This window comes from Micropterus salmoides, unplaced genomic scaffold (genome assembly GCF_014851395.1).
Source record: "Micropterus salmoides isolate LMB-PRFRI ecotype aquatic unplaced genomic scaffold, ASM1485139v1 Ms_hic_scaffold_17, whole genome shotgun sequence".
NCBI classification, from domain to species: Eukaryota; Metazoa; Chordata; class Actinopteri; order Centrarchiformes; family Centrarchidae; genus Micropterus; species Micropterus salmoides.
Window position 1 is genome coordinate 4304265 of NW_024040817.1, and position 19962 is coordinate 4324226.

The 19962-nt window shown below is 42.4% G+C and overlaps 5 gene segments (V, D, J or C); 2 read left to right on the top strand and 3 right to left on the bottom strand.

The window, feature by feature from the left end:
• Positions 1–2447: 2447 nt before the first annotated feature.
• LOC119907554 lies at positions 2448–4055 on the bottom strand. The segment is given in 2 exon segments: positions 2448–3895; positions 4003–4055. Coding segments are annotated over 2 exon segments (384 nt in total).
• Positions 4056–4426: 371 nt separating this feature from the next.
• LOC119907686 lies at positions 4427–5912 on the top strand. The segment is given in 3 exon segments: positions 4427–4456; positions 4588–4639; positions 5394–5912. Coding segments are annotated over 3 exon segments (429 nt in total).
• Positions 5913–6724: 812 nt separating this feature from the next.
• Positions 6725–7336, bottom strand: LOC119907574. The segment is given in 2 exon segments: positions 6725–7065; positions 7282–7336. Coding segments are annotated over 2 exon segments (360 nt in total).
• A 5200-nt stretch (positions 7337–12536) lies between these two features.
• Positions 12537–13019, bottom strand: LOC119907558 (the record flags this gene model as incomplete). The annotated part of the segment is given in 2 exon segments: positions 12537–12856; positions 12964–13019. Coding segments are annotated over 2 exon segments (372 nt in total), but the record flags the coding sequence as incomplete, so codon positions are not given.
• A 5704-nt stretch (positions 13020–18723) lies between these two features.
• Positions 18724–19675, top strand: LOC119907538. The segment is given in 1 exon segment: positions 18724–19675. A coding segment is annotated over 1 exon segment (507 nt).
• The last annotated feature ends 287 nt before the right edge of the window (positions 19676–19962 follow it).

The following is a 19962-nucleotide window of genomic DNA, read 5'->3' on the forward strand; positions in this document are numbered from 1 at the left end:
TTATATGGATTGGTGCCTTAGTTTGCAGACTTAACCCCTTCTATGGTATCAGATATCTAACAGAGACCTAAACATGTCCTATATAAGCTATGTTTGATGTACAGAGAGACAGAATGGTCATCGGGCTGGGTCTCTCTCCAAGCTGCTGCAGAACTTGTAATTGATGCTGAACTCCTTGATGTAATAAACTTTTATAATCAAGAACAGTGTCAAGCGGGTTTCTTCTCAACACATCATCGCAGCATTATTGTTCGGACACCACACCTACATGTTGCTACCTGCCACTATGTCTAAATAAGGTTTAAAAAAGTTTCCTTAAATCATCATTATCTGCTATAATAGTAAACCAGGCAGTCTAAGCTACAATAAAGAAAGCACACTGTTAAATACTTCACCTCTGGACCTCTGCAGTGGCACTGGCTGTTGCATTTGACACATGCTGCTGTGCATACAGATGGCTGTCAACATTTATTCCCTGGCTTTTAATTCACCATGCAAGCTGCTGTGGTCTTCATTGTCGCTGTCAGTGTTGCTGTTATTTGTTTTGTTTTTATTTATCATGAGCATATTTTATATCATCTCTGTAAAGCACTTTGGGAACCTTGAGTAAAGTGGATTGGATTCTATTTTATATTCACGAATTGTCCCGTCAGCTGAATTTTTTTGTTTCCCTTTATATAAATAAAGACATTTCCACCATAAATTGGAGCAGAAAATGTCTCCAGAATGCAGGAAATTAAGTGTTTAATGCTTCAATTTTTGGGGGGGAAGACCCCCAGACCCCCACTCATATATTTCAGATTTCTTCAAAATGGTGTTAAAAATCTTCTCGTCTTGTTGTTGTGCATCATCGTGTCTCATGACCCAAAATGTATCATCACGCCCCAAATTTGAGCACTTGTGTCCCCCCACTTTTCAACACAAAGTGAAATGCACAGAACTGTTCATTGGGGAGACTAAACAACCACTACACAAACGCATGGCTCAACACAGAAGGGCCAACTCCTCAGGTCAAGACTCTGCAGTCTACTTACATCTGAAGGACAGAGGACACTCATTTGAGGACCACCAGGTGCACATTTTAGACAGAGAGGATGGATGGTTTGAAAGAGGTGTCAAGGAAGCCATTTACACCAGGGTGGAGAAGCTGTCGCTGAACAGAGGAGGGGGTGTACGCCACCACTTATCCCCCACTTACAATGCTGTCCTTTCATCACTTCCCAGGAAACTCAACAAACGTAACCTATTGGCCTCAGGTGAAGATACCAATGATGTTGTTACCACTGCCATGAGCACAAATGAACCAGCGGTATCGATGATCCTAGCTAACAACCCCACAGAGGTTAAATAGCTTGATCAAGAAGTCTCTTGGATGAGAGACAAAACATCTTCCATTATCTTCAACCAAGTCCAGTTGCCTTGACTTTAACCTTCTTTCGATAACTATGACCTGGATGACTGAGAACCTTCACAGACATGTTATAGTTATAGTAGCTAGTTATAATTCTTCCATTTTTGAAAATGCTCCTTTACTGCTAAAGTTGATGTCCTGCACAATAGGTTTCAGTTGGATTTAAAGGGGCTATACGTAGTTTTAAAAAAATTAACAAATCACTTTTTTATTGCCTGTGGGTGAAGATGTTGTAACCTCACACACAAACGATCCACTTACTGGGTTTTATTGTAGTTCCTATATGGAGGAAATCTGGAGGAAGACTCAGGGTTGGATTTTACGGAAATCCCTTGCTTTGATGCACTCTTGCCTTGTCTACTGACCCTGCGCTACGACACTGCAGCTACTGACATGAAGTTCCCTAAAACAAAAACACAACCAGGTCCCAGCACAACACAAACTCCAAGTCAGGATAAAAAACAAGAATAAAATTTCTGTGCTGGAGCCCGTCAGGCCAAACGAGAATCATATCGACATCGGTTGAAAGGGCAGTCAACATCAGAAAGGCTTCAGACATCCACCTTGTTTTGGAACCAACAAAACTGACCCAGAGTTGGCTTTCTTCCTGTTGGACAGGTAAACTAATATTACAGCAAGGCACATTAAATAAATTGTGATTTTGTGCTTTAGTTGGCTCATGTTATATAATGTTAGCTCGCCGGCTAACACTGACCAGTTGCTAATGTTATCCTTTGCTAAATACTGTAGTTTCATGGCTTTCCACATCACCAGCTAACGTGACCCATCTTACTATCCTGTGTACAACCGGTATTATTTCAAAGTGTTGATTTGAGACTCCAACAAATGATGGAACGGTACAAAGCAAATGTGGAGCGGGAGTTTATGTGAGTTTCAGCATGTTGTGTGACGCTGTCTCCCAATGTGTCAGATTCTGCTCGCTCATGAGTTCAAGCACGAGCGCACACGGTCGCAATCTAAAACCTGCACCGCTGAAAACTATATACATTTTGGGAGCAAAACAGTCAAGAGGAAGTTAATAACTTTATCTTTTAATTGTGAACATGTGAAACAGAACTGATGGTTTCTGAAGTTATTTGTTCCAATTAAAACTCAAAGTTGTGGTACTTTGGAAAACATGAGTGCCACTACACAGATGATACACATAATACAGATAATACACAGTCGTACATTTTTCACCAAATGATTTCTGTTGATAAAAATGTGCTTATTTTTTCATCAGAATCATTACTGAATGTGACAAATTCCACACTGTTAATGAAAGACAAAACAGAATTTATTATATTTAGAACAACTTGAAATCTCTGTGCTAAATATCAAGCGGTTCACTGACCTCATGCACCGCATGATGTCCACTGTCCAAACCTCACTTCACATGGTGCATTCCATCCCCAAAACATTCAGCATTGTTTGGTCAGACAGCTTTTGAAACTTCTTCTGAAGATCCCTCAAGTTGTGCTTCAAACCGCCTCATGCATCATCGAAAACACACCAATGTGTCCCTGAACAAGGCACTTAACCCCTCGTTGCTCCAGAGGTATGTGACCTCTGACATTTATAGCAATAGTAAGTCGCTTTGGATGAAAACGTCATCTACATGAATACATGTAAATCACACCCCTACAAAGAACTTATCTGGTTTTTGGACTCATGGTGCAACCACATTGATCAACATATGCTCATATTTTATGTTTTCAGTTCTGTGAATTTGTAATTTTCTTCCAGCTCCATGATGTCGATTTCTGTCTCCTGTCTCAGCTTTGTATACTGTGTCTGATGGAGGTCAGGGTGATGTTTGCAGGAGCACAGGGGAACCACCTTTTGAAAAATGTATATTTGGTGAGTGGACTGTGTTGGATAAAAGGGATTAAAACCAAATTAATTAATACACTGAAATGAAAAGTAAGAGACATCATCTGAGTTTGATCCTCTGCTTGCTGTTTTCAGTCAGCTGTGGTTTGTTGGTCGACATCAATGAAGCTGACATGTTGGATATTAACGTTTAATGTGTGTGTGTGTGTGTGTGTGTGTCCTCAGTGAACTGTATCAGTCTCTGCAGTAGCTTCCAGCTGCAGCAGTCAGTTCAGTTTCTGTTCAGTCTGACTGAGGGAGGTTTTTGTACGACGCTTTTTCACTGTGTGAACACACGCTGACTGTTGATTTCATGATAACTCTGACAGTAGTAAACTGCTGCATCTTCAGCCTGAACTCCACTGATGGTCAGAGTGAAGTCAGTGCTTGATCCACTGCCTGTAAAACGACTTGAAATCCCCGATTGTCTATGTCGTGTCCAGGTAATGAGCAATTTAGGAGTTTCTCTTTCTTTTTGCTGGTACCAGGCTAAAGCGTGGTCAGAACCCCCAAAGTACGCAGCAGGACTGACGCTACAGCTGATGGAGACGGAGGCTCCCAGAGCAGAGCTCACTGCTCCAGGCTGAGTCACTGTGATCTGGCCTCTGGACTCTGAGGATACAGAGACAAACACATAAAGCAGCGTCATGGTTTTGTGGGCTTCATTTCAGAGGGACGGATGTTCATAGAGGAGAGGAGTTTGATTCTCTGGACTTTACCTGTCAAGCAGCAGCAGAGGAGAGTCCAGATGAGGACGGAGACCAAAGTCATGTTTTTGATGAGGAGGATTTCTGTGGCTTCTGTTGTCATGAAGGACAGCTGTCAGTCATCCAGTGTTCAACTCTCAGGACTATAAAGTCTCCCAGAGCACTGGAGCATGGTGCTGCTGATGCAAAGTGGCTCTCTATGGAAATGCTCTGACTGACTCCAACAGGGACTTGGATTACTCTGATGATGCTGCTTCTCAACGGATCAATACGTTTACCAGAGGATTGATTAGGAATGTGTCAGTGATCATTTTTATGGACATTTGCTTTGATGACTGCAGAAAGATTTTCTTTTACAACATCTTCTGTCTGCTTTCATTTCATTCTAGAGGGATCAATTTGACTTTCAGACCAATGGAACAATATATACGTAAAAATGGGATTCATTCTGAACAACTGTGTCACTGTTTGATAAATATAACATGAAATAGTGAATTCTTTTAAAAACAGCAAGTGTTTTTGTTGAGTTTGTTGTGTTCAAAGTCAGAGAGCCGTGTCTCTCTACAGTGAGAGGTTTTTGTACGACGACTCAATCAGTTTGTATCACTGTGGTACACGTTCGGTGGAGGAACCAGACTGGATGTTGGAAGTAAGTTTCTGCACAAATATTAAATATCGTATCATCAGCGAAGGTTTTAATTTCTGTGTCTGAACATTTGTAGTAGATATAAATTTCCTCTGGACTGATCTAAATCACTTTAAAGACAATCTTATTGTTCGTTTCTCCTGTTTAACCATGAAGCTGAACTCAAAGCAGCTTTACTGAACTTCTCTTTAAACGTTCCATTTAATTTGTGAAATGTGAACAGCTTGAACTGCAGCAAAGATTAAAGAACAACACGCGTACTTTAAAAATGATTCAGCCTTTAATTCTGCATTTTAAACTGTTTAGAAGTTGAGTTAAAATTATTTTGAATAGTGTGAATGAAGATAAAAATGTTTCCAAATCTCTGATCTTCTAAAATGGCTCAAATTGTATTTTAACCTCAGTTTGAAATAATGTTGACAGTTCTCTGATGCTGTTTATAAATCTGTCTGAGGAACAGGTTACCTGTGGTCGTCTGTTATTTTGGGCTGATAATGTCCTTTAACAGTGGATCTCAGTAACTTTTGCCCTTTTGAGAGTTTTGACAGTAAATGTTTTTTGTATTTCCAAATTTAAAACCTGGTTTTTTTATTTCCAGTGCAGTTTGATATCTTTCAGCTCATATGAGGACTCTTTCTGTGCTGAACTGCATGAGAGGTTTCTTAAAGGAAGTGAAACAATGTGTGAGTGAGTGACTGGTGGAGCAGAAACCAGCTGTGTGGGCCCCATCCTCTAAGCCGATTGGTTCTTCTCCTAGGTGATGTCCGTCCCACCCTGACGGTGCTGCCCCCCTCCAGCGAGGAGCTGCAGCAGGGGAAGGCCACGCTCATGTGCCTGGCCAACAAGGGCTTCCCCTCAGACTGGAGTCTGGCCTGGAAGGTGGACGGCAGCAGCAGCAGCAGCAGCAGCAGCAGCAGCAGCAGCTGGGAGGAGAGCAGGAGCCCCGGGGTGCTGCAGAAGGACGGCCACTACAGCTGGAGCAGCACCCTGAGGCTCTCTGCAGACCAGTGGAGGAAGGTGGGCTCTGTGACCTGTGAGGCCACCCAGGGCTCCCAGACTCCGCTCTCAGAGACACTGAGGAGAGACCAGTGTTCCCAGTCCTGACCTGACTCACTGGGACTCTGCTACTGGTTTTCCTCTGCTCCTGCTCTCACTCTGCACTCTGGAACTGTCTCTCTCTTTTATTTGACATCTTTCAACAGCAAGATTTACTAGCTTGTTGCACTGTTTCAATATTATTTCAGTGTTTCCAGATAATAAAGACCTTTTCATCCAATCAGCTGTTTTCATGTTTATTATCAAAGTTTCTTAATAAATGTTCTCTTGATGGTGTCAGTGACTGTTTCACATCCACAGATCAACAGTTTAACGTCATAATATATTTCTAAAGTTACAGTATATTGAGAGAGATTTTAAAGTCAGACATAACTCCTCATTATATTTTGATTAGTACAAACCAGTGATGGTCGTAGAATTCCATATTTTTTCACAATCAATTTGAATTCATTCCTGACTGTAAAACCTTTCCTGATGTCGTTACAGATTTTTCTGTAATAATAAACCTTTTTGGAACAAAATCCCTGGTAAAACTGTCTTAATGGTAATAACTTTAATCTTGTAATTGTTTGTGTATCCAAAGAACCTTTTCACTTGAATAAAACTAAAGATGATAAAAGGAAATAATTCAAATGTTGCTGATTTATTTACTCCATGAACCTTTTGGTTCCATTATGAAATAAATGTGTTTGCTGGAATAAAAAACACAAATTAAGTTATTTATACATGTTGTTATAGACATGATTGGTCATTATGACTACAAGAATGAAATTAGATTTTATTGAGATGATATTTCGTTAAGTATGTTGAAGTTCCTATGAAAAATTGTAAGATATAAAATCATAAAAATTTACAATTTTAGTGTTATTACTCTGAATTTCAGAAGAATAGTTCAATTAGATTATAAATGTTTGGCTTAAATACAGAATATTTAGTGTTGAAATGTTTAAAGTGTTGTTATTATTGTCTAAATGTTTTTTTATAAACCTCTGTTTTAGTTTCAGTGCAGCTGTTGAGTCAGATCAGTTCCTCTCCAGCTGAGGGAGGTTTTTGTACGACGTTGTATCACTGTGTGAACGGCCAGTTGGAACCCTGCTGACAGTAGTAAACTCCTGAATCTTCAGCCTGAACTCCACTGATGGTCAGAGTGAAGTCAGTCCCAGATCCACTTCCACTAAAACGATCTGGAACTCCAGACTGACGAGTTGTAGCATCATAAATCAGGAGTTTAGGAGCTTCTCCAGGTTTCTGAAGGTACCAGTGCAGGTAGCTACTAACACTTGTACTGGTTTTACATTTGAGAGAGACAGCCTGTCCTGCAACAGCAGACTGAGATCCAGGAGACTGAGTCAGGATGATTTGTCCTGATGAACCTGGAAAAGATGAAAAAGAGGAGAAGGGTTATTGAGACAAATCCAGCTTGGAGAAAGATGATCAGCATCCAAACAGAAGAGTCTCATTTCTTTAAGATGGAGAACAGATGGAAGAAGGTAAATGCTGCTTGTTTCAGTGTTTCTCCATCACAGCAGAACATCATTGTGGTGAAGCTGGTTGCATCCTGAAGCAAAGTTTTCAGAAGAGAGTCTCACCCTGAACAAGGAGCCCCAGGGTGGCCAGCAGTAGAATCAGTGACATCATCATTGTGCTGCCGGCGTGTCAGTGGCTCTGAAAGGCCTGGACAGCCACTGATCAACACTGGCCTCTTAACGGCTGGGAGCAGAGAGGCAGGACAGATATGCAAACACACAGAGTCAGTGAACTGTAGCTGTCCTCAACATATCATGCTGTTTCCTCCTCACTGCTGGGACAGCTGCCTGTTTAAAACATCCTCATGCAGATTAACACAAACTAACAATAGAAGTTATAACTAACTAACTTTTCTATCAGCTGACCTGTTCTAACTGGTTCTCCTGTTCACAGTTAACCACCAACATCTGGTGGTTTTGGTGATCAGAATTTACACTGCAGTAAAACATCACACTTTTATCTTTAGTACTGAAACCTGCCTGTTGCCATGGTTCATCAGTGATGCCTGTCTGTTGCCATGGTAACTTAGCTCAGGGAGGGAAGTGAAACCAGTTTTAAGTTCAGTTTCATCCAGTTAGAGGAAGACCAATAGAACCAGCAGCCTCCTCTTCTGCAACCAGCAGGACGTTGTCCATCTTCACGTTGTTTTAATCAGACTCAGTCCCTGTTTGTCCAAAATGTGTCTCAATAGGTTTGAGACACATTTTGACACATTTTTCAGACTTAATCGAACTCAGTGGACCCAAATAGTGCTATGGACCTGAGTAGAGACTGACCAGGCAGAGTAGACTATGGCAAGTGTCAGAGTAAAGTGAGGACTGAGTCCAAGATTACCTTCCCTAGTTCTGAAGTTGATGACTAAAAAAATATTAGCCTAAACATTAATGGAACAATTTGGTATTTTTGTCTAAAACTATTGAAGCAGCTAAAGATATGTTTGGAGAGAAAGGAGAGCAGAAATGCAAAAAAAAAAGAGTAAAAAACTGCTATTCAGATGGGTAGGCTATATGAAGACAAGAAGTGAGGCCAAGGAAAGCTCAGAACTGAAAATTAGAATAGATTCATTAAGGATCTGATTAAACTGATGAGAAACCAAAACTTAACGACCCACTGCTGGTGCAAGAAGAAAATGTTTTCCGGTCCAGTAAAAGTCAGATAAAGACACATTGGCTCTCCCTCCAGTTGCCCACAGAAAGAAATGACAGGAAAAAAAGGAATATTGACATTTAGGACATTGTTGAAGCCACGGCTCACGTGATGAGCCTGACTGAAACCTTCGACAGTGCCACAGACACAGCTGGAGCAGTTTGGATAAGGTTGTCCAAGAGTACGGCCCACAAAGACTGATCAAGCTGGACTCCCACGAGATCAGTATTAAGATAAGATGTTCCTTTCTTAATCACTATAATTAGCATCATACGTCACTCCAGACAGATGAGAAGGAAAGCAGTTTGAAGTATGCTCGATACAACAATGGACAATACATATTACCTCTGGACTAAGTTCTGCCCACATGATGCCGGCCAGTAGCTGAACAGCAAGACCAGTTCTAGTCTGCATGCCCATCACCTTAGGACTACAGTGGTCTGAAACGTGCTGTATAAATCCATCCTGGTACGAGGATACGGACAGTACAGGGGGAGAAGGCGAAGTAAAGGGCAAAAGTGGACAATGGAAATGCATGCACAGTGGATAATCTCCAACCGCGTGGAACAAGCTTACGAAGCAGTGTCCCGTAGCAGTAGGGCCTATAGTGCCAAGACTGTATGGCTGCAGCCTGGAGCCTCCTGTCTCGTGCCCTGTCCTCTGGTGCCATCCGCAACCTTCTACGTTGCAAAATAAAAGCTCGCGTCTGGTTCCATCTTCCTCGTTCTTTAGTGTTTTTGAACTGAACTGTCACTGCAATCACGCTAATGAATAAAAATCCATTCAACATCTGTCCGTCTGTAAGATGAATACAGACTAAAGATCCCCTCTGAGATCATCATTATTGTATTCCAGCAATCTGGTAGAAAGATTGTTTGAAGTATTCCAACCCACTGCTGTTACAGTATTAGACAGGCTATAAACTCCTGTTACTTGTATGTATGCTTGTGTGTATGTCCATGCTGCAGGCATACATACTGATTGAGATTCAGTCAGCTTGTGTGTAGGCAGGCTTTGTGGACTTCTGCCTAGGGCTGCTGCTTATATCCTGTGCAGTGTTGGGAGTAATGCGTTACAAAAGTAACGCAATTAGGCTACAGTAATACATTGCTTTTTGCTGTAACGCTGTAATATAAAGCATAAACGGTAACGGTAATATTATACCCATTACAATCTCAGTAAGGCGTGTTACAGTGCACTTTAACTTCAGTTAAGAGGCGAAACATTTCAGCACCAGAAAAACAAATCCATGAGTAAAAGAGTATCCAAACGTGATTTCCTGTTGCAGCTATCCGATGGTCGAGATTGTAGGCAGGGTGCAAACTACGGGGGAGCTCGGCTCCTCTTAACAAGACGGCAGCTCCCCTGATGGATCATGCTAAATAGATTTTCTATAGGCCACGTGTTTGTGCTTTAATGAATCACTTTCCTGATCAGAGAGGCTGTTGTCGGTTCATCTTGACCGATCTGTCGGAGCGTCGGGAGATTCCAATAATCAGTGACGTTATGCTGCTGCACCTCGTGCATACCTCGGGGCCAGACGCCCGAAGCTGCCCGAGGCAGCAGGTCTCTGGATCTCTGTTTATTCTCTTTGGTTAATAAATGCTTCAAAGACAACGGTTGGTTGTTACTCAATTATTTACTTAATCCCTCACCAGCAAGATGCAATTTCCACGACAGTCAGGTGGAATTTTTTCCTGTAGACTCTGAAGCTCTTCAACAGGTGAACTCCAAAAGCACAAACATTTGTCTTTTTAAAGCTGATAAAACTGAGGCAGCGTTCTAACAGAGGGAACCTTTCAGGTTGTTGACACTGACTTTACTTTACTGCCCCTCAGTGGTTGAGTTAGAGACTTCAGCCAGACTTCCTAACAACAGTTATTACCAGCAGTACTCAGAGCCGGTCCTGACCTCCCTTGGGCCCTATGCGAAATCCTGCCATGGGGCCCTTCTACCTGAATCATGAGCAATGTAAACAGTTTGCCATTGCTGCACAGTCACTAATGACACTACAGTGCTCTCACTACAACCCTCCCTCCTTTAAAACAGTCTGTCTCTGTAATAAGCCTGAATGGAAACCAGTGCTGGTTTGAATGGACCTCTGCGCACAAACTCAGTCCTCTTAAAGTCTCCCAAGACCGGGGGCCAATCTGCTGGGTCATTTGGTGGATGGCTGTACATCTGTGGCTGCTTGTACTGCCTGAGGCTGACTGTATATTTCACCTGGGTCTGTGTGTAAAGACATCTGGACTGGGTCTGTGCTAGTACCGGCTGACAATCCAGCATCTGTTCTACTGACAAACTTCAGCATCGACCCTGTAAATTATAGATAACGATAAATGTCATCAGCTACATCAGGCCCATTCAAACTGGCTCCCCACATTTCCTTTATTATTGTCTTGTTTTAAAATCATGTGCACCTCTGAGGAGTGCCAGCACATCCAGGTATTGTTTGGACTGGTCCTCATAGGTCTCAGCTGGAAGGCGCAAGTTTTCTTACGTGCATATAAATGCATGTTGTCTGCTGGGTCAGCAAGACAGACGGTCTAGAGAGATGCACTGCAGCCAACACATTAACTTACTGTGATCTGCTGACATCAGACTTTGAGAGGTGAGAACACCAGTTTACCGGACTGCTGTTCCCACAATTCACTCTCCTTGATGTTTTCCTCTTCTTGTGCCCAGAAGGACATCGATTCCCTTTTCATCCTTCCATCAAAACATTGACACTCGCTTTCACCTTTGACACGAGAGTAAGGCGGGGCCCTGCTTATTATGCGGGGCCCTACGCGACGTGCGTAGTGAGCGTTTAGGACGGGCCGGCTCTGGTAATACTAGAATTTGCACTATAGTTGTGAGCTAATACAAATCTCTAACTTTAAAATATTCCTGAAATTGTTTCTGATTTGCCTTTTTCTATTGGACCACCTCCTTTTAATTTAACTTACTGAATATGAAGCGCTGCCTGCATTGCCCCCCTGCCTGCATTGCCCCCCTGTTTAATGATACAATTTTATCTGGTGATATATTTATTATTTTTGTTATCTTGTTTTGAATTAAGTTTAAACATTGTTTTCTTTACTTATTTTAACCTAAGTTCAGTTTTGAAGTACTTGTACTTTCCCTCTCAGAGAGAAATATTCTGCTATTTTATAGTTTTATACTTCATTGCTACTTTGCTGAACATTTTACATAAAAACATATGATGAGCTCATAATAAACAATGATTTGGCCTGTTTGTGGTCTGTGACCTGGTTGTTGGGCCCCGTGTTTCAGACGTCTGTGAGTTGTTAGCAGTTCCACAAAAGACATTTCGCCTCATAACTTCACACATGGTTTAATTTCAAAAACTGTTTGAGCCCTAAGGAGAACAGAAAAATCAAAGCTTTGTGTACAACAACTTTGATTCTTCTTCTCACATCTTCCATTAATCATCTCACGACCCCTCAGATTTATCTTGGGAGGCAAATATGGTTCTTTTAACTTTAGATTTATCTGACAGTCACAGTTCATTTTCATTAGATTTTGTATGATTAACTGCACAAATTAAAATACCTTACACAGCATATTAACTTGTTAAACTTGCTCCACTTCCACCAGTTGTGACACTAAAATGCTGCAGTAACAATATTTCAACACTCTGGAAGGAGCCATTCTGGCCAAATTAGTACTTTTGGATTAACTAGATTTAGCTGATGATGCTGGAGTGAACATTTAAAAACAGGACTTTTACTTGTACCAGAGGATTTTCAAGAGTAATATTAGTATTATTATTATTAAATATTATAATAGTGTTGATGTTTTGACAGTTCTTCTTCATCTTAAACAATATTAACTGAGAGTATTTTGACTCTTGGAGGATAAAAGCCCACACATACAGACGTGTGGTGCTGGACTCCACAATTTAAAGGGCTGTTTGAGGTTAGGACTTGTTTCTATGGTTAGTTGTCTTAGTTAAGGTTAGGGTAACGGGCTAGGGAATGCATTATGTGAATGACTTGCCCCCAACACCATGGTGTGTGTGTGTGTGTGTGTGTGTGTGTGTGTGTGTGTGTGTGTCCTCAGTGAACTGTATCAGTCTCTGCAGTAGCTTCCAGCTGCAGCAGTCAGTTCAGTTTCTGTTCAGTCTGACTGAGGGAGGTTTTTGAACGACGCTTTTTCACTGTGTGAACACAAGCTGACTGTTGATGTTATGATAACTCTGACAGTAGTAAACTGCTGCATCTTCAGCCTGAACTCCACTGATGGTCAGAGTGAAATCAGTCCCAGATCCACTTCCACTAAAACGACCTGGAATCCCCGACATTCTCTCATTGGTGTAGCAAATGAGTAGTTTAGTAGTTTCTCCATCTTTCTGTTGGTACCAGTGTAAACAGTAAGCACTGCTACAGCTCTGAACCTGCTGACTGACCCTACAGCTGATGGAGACGGAGGCTCCCAGAGCAGAGCTCACTGCTCCAGGCTGAGTCACTGTGATCTGGCCTCTGGACTCTGAGGATACAGAGACAAACACATAAAGCAGCGTCATGGTTTTGTGGGCTTCATTTCAGAGGGACGGATGTTCATAGAGGAGAGGAGTTTGATTCTCTGGACTTTACCTGTGAAGCAGCAGCAGAGGAGAGTCCAGATGAGGACGGAGACCAAAGTCATGTTTTTGATGAGGAGGATTTCTGTGGCTTCTGTTGTCATGAAGGACAGCTGTCAGTCATCCAGTGTTCAACTCTCAGGACTATAAAGTCTCCCAGAGCACTGGAGCATGGTGCTGCTGATGCAAAGTGGCTCTCTATGGAAATGCTCTGACTGACTCCAACAATTCAATTCAATTTTATTTATATAGCGCCAAATCACAACAACAGTTATCTCACAGCGCTTTTCATAAAAGAGCAGGTCTAGACCGTACTCTGTGATGTTATTTACAGAAGCCCAACAGTTCCCACCAAGAGCAAGCACTAGGCGACAGAGGCAAGGAAAAACTTCCTTTTAAGAGGCAGAAACCTCGAGCAGAACCATGGCTCAGGGTGGGCGGCCATCTGCCTCGACTGGTTGGGGTGAGAGAGAGAGAGAGAGAGAGAGAGAGAGAGATGTAAGGAGAGAGAGAGAGATGTAAGGAGAGAGAGATGTAAGGAGAGAGAGAGGGGAGGGAGGCAGCCTACACAATATACACACAGAGGTACACACAGTGAAGGTAATGTTGCTATAGACTAAATGAAAAATGGTACAGATATTTATAATAGTGTTAATGGTAACCATCGTAATGTTAATGATTATAATAACAATAATAACAATAAGACTAGCAACAATAGTCGTTGCAGCAGAGGGTGTCGAGCAGGAACACAGGGGCAGCAGGTGACCCGCAACCACAGATCCAGACTCCATAGCTCCAGAGCCAGAAAACCTGCAGGAAGTGATAGGAGAGAGGAGAGAGACGAGAAAGCACAAGACTACCAGAAAGGGGAGAAGTTGTGTTAGTAACATGCAATAATGGGATAAGGTTGCATACAGAGGGAGAGAAAGTAGAGGAGAGAGGAGCTCAGTGCATCATGGGAAATCCCCCGGCAGTCTAGGCCTATAGCAGCATAACTAAGGGATGGTTCAGGACTACCTGAGCCAGCCCTAACTATAAGCTTTATCAAAGAGGAAAGTCTTAAGCCTACTCTTAAATGTGGAGATGGTGTCTGCCTCCTGAACCCAAACTGGAACCTGGTTCCACAGGAGAGGAGCTTGATAGCTGAACGCTCTGGCTCCTAGTCTACTTTTGGAGACTCTAGGAACCACAAGTAACCCTGCATTCTGGGAGCGCAGTGCTCTGGTGGGGTAGTAAGGTACTATGAGCTCTTTAAGATAAGATGGTGCCTGACCATTAAGAGCTTTGTAGGTAAGAAGAATGATTTTAAATTCTATTCTGGATTTTACTGGAAGCCAATGCAAAGAAGCTAAAACAGGAGAAATGTGATCTCTTTTCCTGGTTCCTGTCAGAACACGTGCTGCAGCATTCTGGATCAGCTGAAGAGTCTTAATGGACTTTTTCGAGCAGCCTGATAATAAGGAATTGCAGTAATCCAGCCTAGAAGTAACAAATGCATGGACTAGTTTTTCTGCATCATTTTTAGACAGGATGTTCCTGATTTTCGCAATATTACGTAGGTGAAAAAAGGCGGTCCTTGAAATTTGCTTAATGTGAGACTTAAACGACATGTCCTGATCAAAGATAACTCCAAGATTCCTCACAGTGGTGCTGGAGGCCAAGGCGATGCCATCCAGGGAAACTATATCTTTAGATAATGCGTCACGGAGGTGCTTAGGCCCCAGAGCAATAATTTCAGTTTTATCTGAGTTTAACATTAGAAAATTACAGGTCATCCAGGTTTTAACATCCTGAAGGCACATTTGAAGTTTAGCTAACTGATGAGTTTCATCTGGCTTGATCGATAGATATAACTGAGTATCATCTGCATAACAATGAAAGCTTATGGAATGTTTCCTGATAATATTGCCTAAAGGAAGCATATATAAAGTGAAGAGGATTGGTCCAAGGACAGATCCTTGAGGAACTCCATGAGTAACTTTGGCGTGCATGGAGGACTCATCGTTAACATGTACAAACTGAAATCGATCTGATAAATAGGACTTAAACCAGCTTAGAGCGGTTCCTTTAATGCCAATGAAATATTCCAGTCTCTGCAATAGGATCTGATGGTCAATGGTATCAAATGCAGCACTAAGATCTAATAAAACCAGTACAGAGACAAGTCCTTTGTCTGATGCAATAAGGAGGTCATTAGTAATTTTCACCAGTGCTGTCTCTGTGCTATGATGAGCTCTAAATCCTGACTGAAAATCCTCAAATAAACTATTGCTCTGTAGAAAGTCACACAGCTGTTTAGCAACTGCTTTCTCCAGAACCTTAGAGAGAAATGGAAGGTTAGATATAGGTCTATAGTTGGCTAAAACATCCGGATCAAGTTTGGGCTTTTTCAGAAGGGTTTAATTACAGCTACTTTAAAGTACTGTGGTACATAGCCTGTTGATAAAGATAGATTGATCATATCTAGTATAGAGGTGCTGACTAAGGGTAGAACATCTTTAAGCAGCCTAGTCGGGATGGGGTCTAAGAGGCAGGTTGATGGTTTAGATGAAGAAATTATTGAAGTTAGTTGGTAAAGATTGAGGGAAGCAAAACAGTCTAAACATGTATCTGGTTCTACAGCTGTTTCTAAGGTTCCTGAGTTAAGAGATAAGTCGGTGCCAATTGAGGGCAGGTCTTGGTGAATTTTGTCTCTAATAGCTAGAATTTTATTATTAAAGAAGCTCATGAAATCGTAACTACTGTGAGCTATGGGAATACTTGGCTCAATAGAGCTGTGACTCTCTGTCAGCCTGGCTACAGTGCTGAAAAGAAACTTTGGGTTGTTCCTATTTTCCTCTATTAATGACGAGTAGTACGCTGCTCTGGCATTACGGAGGGCCTTCCTATAAGTTTTAAGACTATCTTGCCAAATTAAACGAGAATTTTCCACTTTGGTAGAACGCCAATTCCTCTCAAGTTTCCGTGATATTTGCTTTAATTTGCGAGTTTCAGTATTATACCATGGAGCTAACCGTCTTTGTTTTAGTATTTTCTTTTTTAGAGGGGCTACAGAGTCGAGTGTCATTCGCAGCGAGCCTGCAGCACTATCAACAAGATGATCGATTTGGGAGGGACTGAAATTAGCATAGGAGTCCTCCGTTACTTTGTGACTAGATAATGTATTTAGAGCTGATGGAATCGCATCCTTAAATTTAGCTACAGCACTATCAGACAGACATCTTGTATAGAAATTTTTGCCCAATGGCGAGTAGTTCAGCATTACAAACTCAAAAGTTATCAAACAGTGGTCGGATAAAGAGGGATTCTGTGGGAACACCACTAAATGTTCAATTTCAATACCATACACCAAAACAAGGTCGAGGGTGTGGTTAAAACAGTGAGTCGGTTCATGAACACTCTGAGAGAAGCCGATGGAATCTAACAGAGAGATAAACGCAGTACTAAAGCTGTCATTCTCAACATCCACATGAATATTAAAATCTCCTACAATAATAACTTTGTCCGTTTTAAGGACTAAAGTTGACAAAAACTCTGCAAATTCAGATAAGAATTCAGAGTACGGGCCAGGTGCTCGGTACACTATAACAAAAAGAATTGGTTGCAGTGATTTCCAACTTGGGTGCGAAAGACTAAGAACAAGACTTTCAAATGAGTTATAGTTTAGTTTAGGTTTAGAGCTGATTAGTAGGCTAGAGTCGAAGATAGCTGCAACTCCACCTCCTCGGCCTGTGCCTCGAGGAATGTGAGTATTAATATGACTGGGAGGGGTGGATTCATTTAGGCTAAAATATTCTCCATCACCCAGCCAGGTTTCAGTAAGACCAAATAAATCAATATCATAATCTGATATTAGTTCATTTACTAGTACACCTTTAGAAGAGAGAGATCTGATGTTTAAGAGTCCACATTTAACTCTCCTATTCGTTTGCACTATTGCTCTTGTGGTTTTAATTTTTATGAGGTTTTTATGCACAGCTCCTCTTCTGTTTACCTTTTTAAATAATTTCGATGGTCGGGGGGCAGACACCGTCACTATAGGATTTTCACTAAGTAACTCCTGAAATGGAGGAGCAGAGAAGTGTGTTAGACTGCGACTCTGCGTAGGGTTTTGGGTGGGTAACTGCTGAAAAAGAAGGGCAGAGAAGTGTGTTAAACTGCGACTCTGCCTCCTGGTCTCAACTCTGGGTTGTCATGGATTTGGTCCACTAATAAACTTGGCCAGATTTCTAGAAATGAGAGCTGCTCCTTCCCAAGTGGGATGGATGCCGTCTCTCCGGATCAGACCAGGTCTTCCCCAGAAAGTCTGCCAATGATCAACAAAGCCCACATCGTTTGCTGGACACCACCTCGACAACCAGCGGCGGAAGGACGACATGCGGCTATACATGTCATCACTGGTCAGATTTGGCAGGGGTCCAGAGAAAACTACGGTGTCCGACATTGTTTTTGCATATGTACACACCGACTCAACATTAATCTTAGTGACCTCCGATTGGCCTAACCGGGAGTCATTACCGCCGATGTGAATAACAATCTTACTGTATTTACGTTTATCCTTAGCCAGCAGTTTCAAATAAGACTCAATGTCGCCCGCTCTGGCCCCAGGGATGCACTTAACTATGGCCGCTGGCTTCGCTAACTTCACGTTTCTCAAAATGGAGCTGCCAATGATCAGAGTTGGTTTCTCAGCGGGTGTGTCGCTGAGTGGGGAAAATCTGTTAGAAACGTGAACAGGTTGATGATGCCCCGTGGACTTTGAATGCTTACGACTATTCCTCCTTCGGACAGTCACCCAGCCCCCCTTTCCTGGCTGCACAGGGGATGCCGGAGGACGGCTACCAGAGGCTAACTCAGGCCGTTCCGCACCGACTACCGGGGACTGGCTAGCTACAGTAGCTAAAGACTGATCTACCAAGGTGCGGAGCCGGACTTCTAAATCACTGAGCCTCGCCTCCATGTCTATAAATAAACTACACTTATTACATGTACCATTACCGCTAAAGGAGGCAGAGGAGTAACTAAACATCTGACACACCGAGCAGGAGAAAGTAGGAGAGAGAGAGGGAGAAGGAGAAGCCATCGCTACCTGCTAAGCTAAAGTCGCTAACGGCTAAGCTAAAGTACTGTAGCGTCAGCTACCAAAACTTTAGAACAACTATGAGATTGAACAGCAGTCACTAAAAGATGGAAAGAACTGTGAGTGCTTAGGCAAAATTACTGTAAAGAATAAGTGTTTAGCGAACAGTTGGCCGCTGTAATCAAACAAATGTAACAAGAGCAACAACACGGTACCAACACACAAGCACCGGAAACGGAAATGAGTCGACACGCTTACCGCAATACGTCAGCAGCACTGTATGAAGAGAGATGAGGTGATTATCATTAAGGTGAAAATGTGCAAAACTTGGATTACTCTGATGATGCTGCTTCTCAATGGATCAATACGTTTACCAGAGGATTGATTAGGAATGTGTCAGTGATCATTTTTATGGACATTTGCTTTGATGACTGCAGAAAGATTTTCTTTTACAACATCTTCTGTCTGCTTTCATTTCATTCTAGAGGGTTCAATTTGACTTTCATTACATTTACATTTATTCATTTAGTTGACGCTTTTATCCAAAGCGACTTACAATTGCTATACATGTCAGAGGTCACACACCTCTGGAGCAACTAGGGTTCATTGTCTTGCTCAGGGACACAATGGTGGATGGGTCACAGTGGGGGATTTAACCTGGGTCTCTCACACCAAAGGCATAGTCTCATTCATTGCGCCACTGCCACCCTTTCAGACCAATGGAACAATATATACTATATAATATATAGTTCAGTCCGTCTGTTGTCGTGGTTCACTAGTGATGTCTGCGTAAATGAAGAGAGTAAACACACACCGTCTCTGATGAGTGATGATTTGAGCTGAAAAATCTGAAGAACAAATAAAAGTCTTTAAATGTTGAAGTTTAAGATGTTAATTCAGATAAAGAGAGAGTTTCCCGCCTGAAACTTTATCTTCATGGTTCAGCAGTGATGCCTGTCTGTTGCCATGGTTACTGAGCTGAGAGAGGGAAGTGAAACCTTGAAGACCAGTTTCATCCAGTCTGAGGAAGACCAACAGAACCAGCAGCCTCCTCTGCTGCAACCAACAGGGTGGAGTTTATTTTCTCTGTGCATGAACTTTCTTCATGTTGTCTCTCTGTCTCCTCCTCCAGTGGGTGATGTCCGTCCCACCCTGACGGTGCTGCCCCCCTCCAGCGAGGAGCTGCAGCAGGGGAAGGCCACGCTCATGTGCCTGGCCAACAAGGGCTTCCCCTCAGACTGGAGTCTGGCCTGGAAGGTGGACGGCAGCAGCAGCAGCAGCAGCAGCAGCAGCTGGGAGGAGAGCAGGAGCCCCGGGGTGCTGCAGAAGGACGGCCACTACAGCTGGAGCAGCACCCTGAGGCTCTCTGCAGACCAGTGGAGGAAGGTGGGCTCTGTGACCTGTGAGGCCACCCAGGGCTCCCAGACTCCGCTCTCAGAGACACTGAGGAGAGACCAGTGTTCCCAGTCCTGACCTGACTCACTGGGACTCTGCTACTGGTTTTCCTCTGCTCCTGCTCTCACTCTGCACTCTGGAACTGTCTCTCTCTTTTATTTGACATCTTTCAACAGCAAGATTTACTAGCTTGTTGCACTGTTTCAATATTATTTCAGTGTTTCCAGATAATAAAGACCTTTTCATCCAATCAGCTGTTTTCATGTTTATTATCATCAAAGTGTCTTAAAGAATGTTCTCTTGATGGTGTCAGTGACTGTGTTACATCCAGAGAAACTGAGCTGACTAAAATGTTCCTTTATGCCAATTTTATAGAGATTGTGTTATATAACGCATTGCTGTTCATATTATGTATAGCAATATATAAATTGAGAGAAAATTTGAATTATTTGTCTAATTAGTACAATCCAGTGATGGTAACACTATAAGCCATCAATTGGTGAGAATTGATAAGAATGCTTTCAGTACAACCTGTTC